General features: G+C 44.9%; 1 protein-coding gene across 1 annotated transcript in view; it reads left to right on the top strand.

Moving 5' to 3' along the window:
* The window catches only part of COL11A1 (collagen type XI alpha 1 chain), a 146,510-nt gene that overhangs the window by 68,388 nt on the left and 66,088 nt on the right, over positions 1 to 12,034 (top strand). The window contains exons 21-28 of the mRNA XM_084866080.1: positions 1,023 to 1,076; positions 1,772 to 1,816; positions 2,086 to 2,139; positions 2,833 to 2,877; positions 5,010 to 5,063; positions 6,267 to 6,311; positions 7,443 to 7,496; positions 7,577 to 7,621. Of these exons, the coding sequence (XP_084722206.1) occupies positions 1,023 to 1,076; positions 1,772 to 1,816; positions 2,086 to 2,139; positions 2,833 to 2,877; positions 5,010 to 5,063; positions 6,267 to 6,311; positions 7,443 to 7,496; positions 7,577 to 7,621 (396 nt within the window). The remainder of the gene's footprint in view (positions 1 to 1,022; positions 1,077 to 1,771; positions 1,817 to 2,085; positions 2,140 to 2,832; positions 2,878 to 5,009; positions 5,064 to 6,266; positions 6,312 to 7,442; positions 7,497 to 7,576; positions 7,622 to 12,034) is intronic.

The raw sequence follows: 12,034 nt of genomic DNA on the forward strand, positions 1-12,034 counted from the left end.
TGGTTGTGGGCACATGCCCAATAGGGAGTGTGCAGGAGGCAGCTGATCGATGCTTCTCTCTCATCGATCTTTCTAACTCTCTATCCTCCTCCCTTCCTCTCTGTAAAAAAAAAAAAAATCAATAAAATATACTTTAAAAAAAAGAAAAGAAAAGAAAATGAATTGGGAAGCTTTACCCAATGCTAGTTCATCAAAGACCCAGATCGGAGGCCACGCTAAGCCCATGCAGGGGCGTGTCTGCGTACACCTAATACAAGAATATGACTCTTGTGCAAGGAGTCATTCAGGAAAAAAAAACACAAAAAACGGTTCCCTTGTGTCCTGTTTTATCTGGGCTTTTACATAGAAATGATCTGCCACTTCATAGAGCCTGCTGACCCAACAACATGGGAGCCGAGAGAATATGAGAAACCCTGCACTACTGTGTTGACTTTTCAAAGCAAGGAAACCCCAAGCAGATGGAGGAGGGGGAGGAAGAGGAGGATCACTGATTAGGATTAAACAAAAATAAATTTTAAAACATCTCAGGGAAAGGGTTTCTGTCACCTGTCTACACAGTGACCGGAGCTTCTATCCCTGCGGGAATATTCTCTCAGGATTGACCTAACACAGATGTAAGACAGAGGGGAACAGGGACCCGTCTCCGTGAGTAGCAGAAACATGAGGTTGAATACAATCTGTGCTGCCATTCCGGTCAGAAATGACCCAGCGGTGACCCACGTAAAGCGTTAAGCTATGTCTCATTTTAAAAATACCCCAAGTGGTTCCTGCGGAAATCCACAGAAACAAAGACACACGGCTTCTGTAGCAGAGACTCCCCACCATCCATTCCGGCTTCCGGATCCCTATAAACATAAGGATGTGTCACGGAAAATGGGCTTAAATACCACTTCCAGCGAGTTCAGAGAGGGCGCCCCGGTCTCTCTACTCTGCACTTGGCATGGAGCTGTCTTCAGAGGCGGGCCTGTTGGGAGCCATTTCTCAGGGGGCTGTGCCTGTGTTTGTTGTTTGTCTCCTTCCAGGGCCCACGGGGCTTGCTGGGGCCACGGGGGACGCCAGGACCCACCGGGCAGCCTGTGAGTACTGCTCCCGGGCCCGGCTTGCGGGGAAGCTGGCTGGGTTTGACTTTTCAAATCGAGAAAACCCTAAGGTCTGGACAGCCCTCAGCAGACAGCTCACCGAGCTCCCCGCCCAGGGCTGTAGCGCATCCTTACCTATTAGCGACCACAGCCAAAACAGATTTGGCTCAGTGGATAGAGTGTTGGCCTGCGGACTGAAAGGTCCCAAGTTCGATTCCAGTCAAGGGCATGTACCTTGGTTGCGGGCACATCCCCAGTAGGGGGTGTGCAAGAGGCAGCTGATCCATGATTCTCTCTCATCGATGTTTCTAACTCTCCATCCCTCTCTCTTCCTCTCTGAAAAAAAATCAATAAAATATGTTTATATATATATAAGCAACCACAGCGTGTATGCTCCAAGACCCAGCCTGCTGCTAGCCAGTCTCAGCAGCTCCTCCTCCGAGTGGATTTGAACTCCTGTGATGTTCCCCATCACATCCCTGGCCCAGTGGGGCTACTGTTGTGTTTTCTCCTCTGTGAGCACCGATGGCCAGAGCACAGCTCTCTCCTCCCTCATCTCACTCACCCTGAGCTGACTCTCAGTCCCCCAGGCTCCCTAGGGTAGCTAAGGGCGCGGTGCGATGATAAGGTTAGTCTTTTTGATGCTCCCGTGTAGCATCTAAGCTGATGAACATTTTGTTCTTTCATTGAAGGGCATCGCGGGGATAGATGGCCCCCAAGGACCCAAAGGCAACATGGTACGTAAAAATGTCCCTACGGTAACGCATCCCTGCCGAACCCCGGGACTCCCAGCCTCCTGCTGCGGCCAGATCTGAAATGGAGATTTCTGACGGCATTTGCTAAGTCCGTTAGATGCCGCAGGCGGTCACGGTCTGCAAGATTTTCCAGACTGTCTTCAGGGGGACTTGACGTGGGGACTATTTTTTAACTGAGAAGAAAAAAACAACAAAACACAAACGTGTGATGTGAAACGGCTGTTACAGTCTCTGTGTGTTTTCCTCCGCAGGGTCCCCAGGGGGAGCCCGGGCCTCCGGGGCAGCAGGGGAACCCCGGGCCGCAGGTGAGTGGGGGCGGGCCGCTCCTCTGGGGGCGTGGGGTGAGGAGGTGTCTTTCCCCAGCCGCAGACTTTCCACATACAGCCCAGCGCTCCGCAGCGTGAGAGGAGGAGCAGAATCCCTTTCCCCTTAAAGAGAAGAAAAAAGAAAAACTTGAGCGGAGGGGAGGAGGGGGGGACCGGGTGGACAGGGTGAAGAGAGTGAGAGGCGCACGTGGCAGCTCCCGGACAGTCGCAGGGGTGCCAAGCACCGCCAGCGGAGGCCGTGGGCACGGGGCAATGGCTGGGGCGCTTTGCAAAGCGTGTGCGATGGTCTGGCCGCTGTGCCGTGCACCCGGACTTCGTGCAAGAGCATCATGAATGTCAATGGCGACAGAGAAAGGAAGTTAAAAACAAAAACGTTGAGCAAACATGCCAAGGCCTCGTTCTTGCAAGAGAAATGGTAGCCGTTGGTGCTCGGGGTGCAGGGAGATGAGCCACACCTGCAGGAGGGGCCGGGCAGGATGCAGAGAGCCCGGGCTGTTGCCCAGAGTAGCTCAGAGTGTCCCAGGACTTTGCCGGGAATGCAGGGGCTAGAGCAGAGACCCCTAACCCCCTTCCTGTGGAAGAGGGCTCATCACTCACAGCTCTGCCACGTGGTCCCCGCCACGTGGTTCCCGCCACGTGATCTGACGCATGGCATGCTTTCTTTTGATGCAGGGTCTCCCGGGCCCGCAAGGCCCCATCGGTCCCCCCGGTGAAAAGGTGAGTCTCTGTCGGTCCAGGGATGCCTGGCGGGTGCTTTGGGCTGTCCACCTCAGGGGGTGTTTTTGGTAAGATGTCTCTGGGACTCGGCCATTAGGAATTGATCTTGGGCTGAACTATGAGGGGACAGTGTGGAGTCATTCAGACGACCCCGAACTGAAAGTGAGTCTCTCTCTCTCTCTCTCTCTCTCTCTCTCTGGATCTCCTTCTTTCTCATTATTTAAAGATATGTAATTAGGTTTGCTGGTGACAGAGGGTTTGTGGCAAGATCTGATTAAGGGAGAATGGTGAAGTTATCCTTGCCACCGTTTCTTAGATATAAATGACAAATGGTGCTCTTGTTAATAACCCAATGTCTGCATCAAACAAGAGTGAATCTTTAATTACGGCGATGTCTTTTCCTGCTGATCGTCTCTGCTGGACTCCCCCCGTGCTGCTCTCTGTCCCCTGCAGTGACAGCACTGTCAGCTGCTCTTCCTAATGCCTTTCCCGCCCCTTATATACAGATTTAATTTCTCTGAGCATATAATTTAAAAAATAGCTTTAATGGGAGTATAATTTCATGCTATAAAAATTCATTCACTTTAAGTCTACAGTCATTGATCTTTAGTACATTTACAGTCACGCCACAATCAACTTTTGAATTAGTTTGAGAAAGAGGAAGGGAGGGAGGTAGAGAGAGAGAAACATAGATGTGCTGTCCCACTTGTTGATGCACTCATTGGTTGGTTCTTACATGTTCCCTGACCAGGGATGGAACCCACAACCGTAGTATAAGGGGACAGCACTCTAACCAGCTGAGCTACCCGCCAGGGCTGGTACAAGAGTTTGAATATCTGCAGTGTTCCCTTAAATAGGTAGCAACAATGAAGTATTTGTGCAGTAATGCCCTCAGGGTCCTTGTCATGCATAGAAGTATTACATCTGTAACAGTGAACGGAATAGTCTGCATTAGACCTCTGCATTTTGTTCTGAAGATATAAGGTAGCAAATGACAATTTCAGTGACAGTCAAAATACTTTCACTGAAAATCTCCTGCTTTCTAATAGTTCTTACATAATCTTCAGTTCCTCAGCTACATGTGACTGCACGGTAGTGAAGGGGAGGGAAACATTTAAATGCGATGTCCTTACCCTCATTATGAAATATAAATTGCTCAAGTAAAAGGTTCGATAGAGATTTCAGTCAGGTCTTGTATAAAACTCTTTGCTATCAGTCTACATGAATGCCATGGCATTTCTAAACACGGTGTGAATGGAAACACCTCGGCCATGTCCACCACCTAGGATTCCTGCTAGATCCTTGTCCTTAAAAAAAAAAAAAAAAAAAAAAAAAAAAAAAAAAAAAACACGTTTTCTTGATTTCAGAGAGGAAAGGAGAGGGAGAGAGAAATGGAAATACCAACGATGAGAGAGAATCATTGACCAGCTGCCTCCTGCCAGTCAATAAAGATAGATTTTTAAAAATTAAATTAAAAGACGCATTTGAGCCTAAACTGGTTTGGCTCAGTGGTAGAGCGTCGGTCTGTAGACTGAAAGGTCCCGGGTTCGATTCCGGTCAAAGGCATGTACATTGGTTGCGGGCACATCCCCAGTAGGGGGTGTGCAAGAGGCAGCTGGTCGATGTTTCTCTCTCATCGATGTTTCTAGCTCTCTATCCCTCTCTCCTCCTCTCTGTAAAAAATCAATAAAAAATTGATTTAAAAAAATAAAAATAAAAAATAAAATAAAATAAAAGACGCATTTGGGATTATTAAGCAGGCCCAACATTAGCATGTTCCTTTTTATATCTGCTGAGTTTGATTTTAATGATCTCTACGTACTATTTCTTCTACATCATGTGTTCAAAAATATTTACATGTGCGTGGCTTATGTATAAAAACCAGTGACTCAAGCATAACCAATGGACGCGAGACACTGGGATGGGGGTGAGGACATGTGCTGGGGGGGAGGAGAGGCTGGGGGAAGGTCATTGGGGGAAAAAGACATATGTACTACTGTTTGCAATACTTTAAACAATAAAAAAATATTAAACTAAAAATAGTTATTAGTAGTAGATTCCTATGTACAAAGTCAGCCTTTTCCCTGTTTTCACTTTTCAGACTAACACGTTCTCTCTCTCTGTTTGGTCAGGGACCTCAAGGCAAACCCGGGCTCGCGGGCCTCCCCGGTGCTGACGGGCCTCCTGTGAGTAACGGTTCCCTGCCCCCCTAGCCTCTGTGCGTTACCCTCACAGCCAGCTCCCCGAGCGCCTGACAGGTGGCTTATGCGTTCAGGAATCCGAGCACAGTGAGCCAGACATTAGACATGGAGCTCCAGCACCCTTTCACATCACTTCCGCCTGGCCCCTCTCCTAACTGGTCCGCAGTGGTCTTTGGAGAGCCTGGTGCTCCAGCTCGGAGTGTCCCATGGCCCGCCACGCCCCTTCCTGCCCCAGGCCCTGAGCCTTCTGGTCACACCTTTCTTCACAGCGGCCTTTTCTTTCCACAGAAAGCACCCTGCCCTCTCTTCCTTTCAAAGCACATGTTTCTCGAGAGTCCCATGGGCTTCCTCACCATTCGTTAATTTGCTCGGCTCCAGGGATTCCCTCCTTTTCTAAAACAAATGGCAAAGTTGATTGCATAGCAATCAGTGATGGAATTCTGTAATCACTACAGTTATTCTTAAGAATTTGTTACTGATATTCTTTTGTCCTCTTCAGACTTTTTTTTTTTTAATTAAGTATATTGGGGTGACCGTGGTAAACAGGATCATACAGGCTTCAGGGGTGGATCTATGATACGTGATCTATGTATTGCCCGGAGTGCCCACCACCCAAAGTCAGATATCCTTCCATCTCTATGTCTTGCAGCTTCTCACTCAGAGCTATGGTACATTTGTCTTTTAGCCTCTACTTGTGCTTATTGATTATAATTGTGATGAAGCTGCATGTTTTTATTTATTAATGTTCAATAACTTGATTATTAACACTATTAGTATTATTTATGATCTTGCTGTATTTTCAAGATCCCACCCACATGCCTTAGTTCCCTTTTGAAGATGCATGTCTGGTTAATTGATCAATATGCAAAATTGAAGTCAGGCTGAAATCTGAGATGCAATGTGAGACGCATTGACGCTGAGCTTGAATTATTGATGAATACGAATATGTATCATTTTATGTGTTTTTCCCAGGTTCTCTCAAATAGATCACGTAGCTGACAAAGCTTGCATGTATCCAAAGGCCACAGTTTTCAATGTCATTTAAGGCCATGCACACACTATGCAAAATGTTCTCTTTGTTTTGAAACATAACAAGTGATGTCTCAATATTTTTAAAATAAAATGTAATAGTATCATGAACTGCCTTTAATTTTGCATCTTACCAGTATATCTTTTTGCTAAATATAGGGTCATCCTGGGAAAGAAGGCCAGTCTGGAGATAAGGGTGCTCTGGTATGTTACTCAGTATCCATGGAAATGCCCCTCACCTCTGCTGGGGAACATGCCTACACTCATCATCTCTGCGATGCATATGTGGCACATATGTGATACATGATTGCTTAGGGACATGACTGTTAGACAATAAGGACCAGAAACGAATTCATCTCCACCTGTAAACATGTCTTCATTTCCAAAAGAGTGTTTGCTACCATTTAAATATGGAAGTTTCTAGAATTGTTTTTGTTCAGGATATAATAAACAGATACATATTAGGTAACTTTTAATTTTGTATTAGCCATTTTGTTAGACTGCATTTGCTGTTTTTTTTAAAAAAATGTTCTCATGGTCAGAAATAAATTCGTATTCTGCATATGTAGTCAATGTGGAGTAAATGACCATGAATTATGATCGTTAACTTGGACCAGAACTACTGAACATCATTACACTGTCTATGTCACTCAAACTTCAGCATCACTTAATACTTTCTGGCGACTCTTAAGGAAGTGGAGATGGATTGTAAAAGCAACAATGATCAAAATATCTAAATAAAACTTATATTCTATACTAATACTATTTTGGATTGTAATAGCAAGGGCAGGATCATTCTTATTTAGAGTTGTTAGTTTTGGATTCTTACTAAAATACTCAGCATTCCTGCAGAAATTGTATATTACATATGATATATTGTTTCCTTTATGTACACTGGTGCCATGAAACCAGCTGTGGGAAAGACATCATTTTGATCATATTCTTAATGATGTGAACGCTACAAATTTATACGGAGTTGTTGGTTAGAAATGATTGATCCTCTTGGTTAATCTGTAATTGACTGTTGTAGCCACTGAGGAATCAGATTTTTTTTCAGGTTTAGAAAATTAGCTATTAATTATATAATTATTATATTACTTCACATAGTCACAATATTTATCTTATTTTTAGCATGAATATATGACATGGCAAGTTTGGGATAAGTAGGGCTAGTCCCATGGTTTATTTATCATTTCTGACTTTAGAAATAAACTACCCAAGAAATCTTTGTCAACAGTAGAAAAAGAGCAGGTTCCTGTAGATTATTTGGTAAAATTATAACATAACCAGGACTTTGAATGTATTCTTACTTAATTTGCCATGGGTGTGTTTCAGGGTCCTCCTGGCCCCCAGGGTCCTATTGGCTATCCTGGCCCCAGAGGAGTGAAGGTAAATGCTATGTTTTCCCACATCACTTAATTCCAATGGAAAATGCTATAGTCATTTACTTTTTCTAATTCATTCCACAGGGAGCAGATGGTGTCCGAGGTCTCAAGGGCTCTAAAGGTGAAAAGGTAAATTATAATTTCCTCAGTGGTGTCAGTGCCTGTATCAATTATATCAAAAATGCAAATTCACTGAAGGTAATCTGTTCGCCAGATAGCATATTGTGCTTTCTTATGTCCCAGGCAATGTGAATATAATTTTACACTTTGTATTCAGAAAACTTAAATATATATATATTCTTATAACCTGGAATGAGGACCAAATTACAGACCAAAAACAAGTATGTTATAAACAGAATGAATCCTACATTCCTTTTTCTCTTACATATATTTAACTTTTCTAAATCATAAGATTGGCCTTTAGAAAATATATTTTATGCAGGGGTTGTTCCATGTTCCATATTTAATTATATGCATACCAGAGGAGTGTTTATTTCTCGACTAAAATCCCCCAAATCCATACACTGAAACTCAGAGCAGAAGATGAAAGTGAAAAGCACAGGGGCAGAGAAAGACTCCCCTGTGATACTGTCTGCACAGCACAAGAATTAGAAGGAAATAAAGGTTAAAACCAGGAGGAATGAAAGATGGAGTATTAAGGAGAAGGAAATAAAGATCAGAAGGAATTAAAGATGAAATATTAACGAGAAGGAAATAAGGATTAAAACCAGGCAAAGGTGGATGAAGGAATGTGGAATCTTCTATGGAGCATTTATAGCTTAATTGTCTTTAGACAAAGAACTTAACATTGACATTTAAAAATATAAATGTTTAATGTAAGTGTAGAGCCCCCAACCCACCTGAAAAAGAACAGTCCTGCAACACTTATGTTGAAACTGAATTATAGCACTCAGAGTCAGTTTTCTTACTACGGTATTATATTTTTAAAGATATAGGGCTTCTTATCAAACGTTGGTGAGAAGTATATGAAATAGCAATGTTGATTTCAATGTGACTTTTCATTTCCTTAGTCATTTTATCAGCAGGACTTTGAGTGGATTTGATATTACTAAGGAATAGATAACAGGAGATGGACTTATTATATCCATTTTACTTTAGTTTTCTGAAAAAAATAAAAAAGGTAACTTCCAGAGGCATTGTCAAGGTATGCAACTATAAGGTGTCCCCAAAAATGTATACACACACTTTGAATAATTATAAAGTACATGTTTTTAAAATACATTTCATTTTCAAAATGGAGCTATCAGCTGTTCAATATATATTTTAAAAATGACAGATGATGCGCTATCTGTGGGAAGTCTCATCAGGAAAAAAATAAAGGAATACTGCTTTATATGCAGGAAGATAATTTGAGATTGTTGTATGGTCTGAGAAGAAACAAGTAACCCTCTAGGAAAAGAATTACTATTGTGACCTTGGAGTTGAAAGTTCTGATTCTCGTTGTATGAACCACACATGTCAACTTTCCCAGAGGCTTATTCTAAGTCTGTAAAGTGAGACTGAGGTCCAAACAAATCTGTAAGGCACTGATTTTTTTGCTATCTCTTCTATTCACACCACATATTAATTTAACTGGGTATTACTTACATAGATTTAAATACATTTGAAGAAAACGTTTTTAGAATGATAAGAATTCTTATTTTAAAACTGTACAGAACCATTAAATCATAATGAATCTTAATGTATATTAATTAGTTTTTCCTGAGTATGGGTTATCATCAATCGTTTCTCTTATAAGAGATTTTTAAAAAAAAGAAGTCAAAACTATTTTCTTTTTACATACAACAGCATTCATTGTTAACCAAAGGTCAAGGGGCAAGAATAAAAACCACTGTTGTTTGGACTCAGATTTTTCCCTAAGGACATGGGTGAATTTTTCCTTTCCACGTCTTCTCAAACTTGGGGTTTTTGTGTTTAAGATTCATTGAGACCTGACCATGTTAGACTGGAAATCTCAGAATCTGATAGTGTCCGCTGTTTAAGAAAGCCATTTACCGTATGGACACCTAAGAATTCGTCATCACACCTGTGTCTTGTGAACGTAGTGAAAGCGCAGGTGATACAAACAGCATCAGTTCACTGTGTTCTCCCTTAAAACACAACAACCCCCACCCGCCCTGCCTGGCCCTCATGGGGAGCCCAAGGCAGTCTTTCCCCGGGAACTGGGCCCCTGTGGCCACCTCGCTCGCTGGGGGAAGGTGATGGAGACAGACGTGGTCAGTAGGCAGTCACGTGGGCCTTGTCAGCATGTTAAGTGCCTGCTTGCCCAGTGGCCTTGGCGCAGGGAGAGCCCTGACCCCGCAGCTGATTCTCTGGCCGGGGTGCTGGAAACAGCACGCCTCTGTCTTAAAGGAGACGTCCACACCAGTGGGAACTCTTAGCCTTGGGCAAGATACCAGGTTAGATCCCTTTCCAGGTCCAGCTCTCCTGCCCAGAATGCCCTGGTGTTTCCTGGGCCTGAGCAGAGCCTGCCAAGACCGTTAGAAAAGGCCTGTCGGACAGCCGGGTGATGGAGGGTCCGAAATTAGCGGGCCCCGGAGCTGCAGGGGTTAACAGCACGCCTGTCACCACTTAGGAGAATGAAGGAGACCTGGGGCCTCTGAGGGCTGGGTGGAGGGTGGCAATTATAAAGGCTCCGGGCAGAGTGGTGAGCTAGGGGGATACTGAGGTCCTGGCACGCGCCCTGGCGGCCTCAGACCCAGCTTGAAGGTCAGTCTTGCACAGAGACGTGCTTCCCGCCGTGCGTTTCTGTATCTGGAAACTAAGGTTTGGCCCTTCGGGGCTCGGGGGTAAGCTGGCTGTGCCAGCATTGTGACAGTGGCGGAGTCATCGGCGTCCTGTTCCTCAGCCTCTACGGGTACAGGGCGTTGGCCTGGGTGCAGAACTGGCACCCTCCGCGCCGCCGCCATGGTGTGTGCGGTTGGACATGCTAAGCGCTCTCGGCAAGGGCTTCTGTTTGTGCCAAGGCCAGGGGTGCTGCCTAAAAAAAGTGCTATGGTGACAGCTGCTTTTTGTTCTGTTTGGTTTATCTGTTTTGTTTGCAAAATGGGAAAGGAGATATATTGGGGGCAGGACGTTTGTTGTTGTTGTTGTTGTTGTTGCATGGTCTTGAGGGGGGATGTTCTGTGTGTCCTGTTGCCTGCACGTGTGGGCTCCTCCCGTGGTGTGTGTTTCTGCTTCCCTGATGCTCGGCGGCCAGATGAGCAAGATGCTGCCGCTGAGTCCGGTCTGCACGGCCTTTGCACGTTTCTGTTGCTCACAGCCACGGTGCACCTGGGGGTTTAGTAACTTGTAATGCATGCAATGGATTATTTTTTTTTTTTTAAAGAAAGAAGGGCAGAGTGTACCCAGGTGGACAGAGAAGGTCAAGATTCGCAGTGTGTGTGTGTGTGAGAGTGGAAACCGAGGCGAGATGACAAATGGAAAAGCAGATCATTCAGAGTTTCTAGCCCCCAGCGCCCCAGTGTTGGGTCGGGGAAGGAGGAGATTCAAGGCCAAAAAGAAGAGAGCCAGCTGAGCAAGATCGAGCTCACATGGGAGGAAGAGGTGGGGGATGGGGGCTAGGGCATGATCAGGCATTGGCATCCACTGGAGCAGTGGTTCTCCGCCTTCCTAATGCCGCGGCCCTTTAAACGGTTCTTCATGTTGTGGGGACCCCCAGCCATAAAATTATTTTCATTGCTACTTCATAACTGTAATTTTGCTACTTTTACGAATAGTAATGCAAATATCTGTGTTTTCCGATGGTCTTAGGCGACCCTGCTAGCGGTTCTCAACCTGTGGATCTTGACATTACAGTTATGAAGTAGCAACAACAATAATCTTATGGTTGGGGGTCACCACAACATGAGGATCTGTATTAAAGGGCCGCGGCATCAGGAAGATTGAGAACCTGCACTGGAGAACAGTGGAACTTGATTTGACTGGTTTTGTGGGTTAGAGGTCACCTTCGCAGCAGATGTGGAAGTTGTGTTTCCAGCTCTGTTCTGCCTGGAAATGTCCTTTTCTCAAACTATGCAAGTCCAACCGATTCTTTTTCTTTTTTTTTCTTTTTTTTTAATATTTTATTGATTTTCCACAGAGAGGAAGGGAGAGGAGAGGGATAGAGAGATAGAAACGTCGATGAGAGAGAAACATCGACCAGCTGCCTCCTGCACACTCCCTACAGGGGATGTGCTCGCAACCAATGTACATGCCCTTGACCGGAATCGAACCTGGGACCTTTCAGTCCACAGACCGACGCTCTATCCACTGAGCCAAATCGGTTTCAGCTCCAGCCGATTCTTGACTTGGAAAGATACCAATCTCCCCTCTCCCAATCCCCTTTTTGCCCCAAAACGGTTGTAGGCCCTCTCACCCACACTAGAGAGGTGTTCTCCGGCAGGACAGCGCCCTGAGCCAGCAGGGAGGGCGGTCCCCAGCCTGGGTCCTTGTCTTCTCTTGTAAATGAATTTTTGTGAGAAACTTTGACTGTATTGCAAAAAGCCAGTTTACTAAAGTGATTAAAAGAAGCAAAGCCAG

Source organism: Pipistrellus hanaki, assembly GCF_964339955.1.
Source record: "Pipistrellus hanaki genome assembly, chromosome: 18".
Classification (NCBI taxonomy): Eukaryota; Metazoa; Chordata; class Mammalia; order Chiroptera; family Vespertilionidae; genus Pipistrellus; species Pipistrellus hanaki.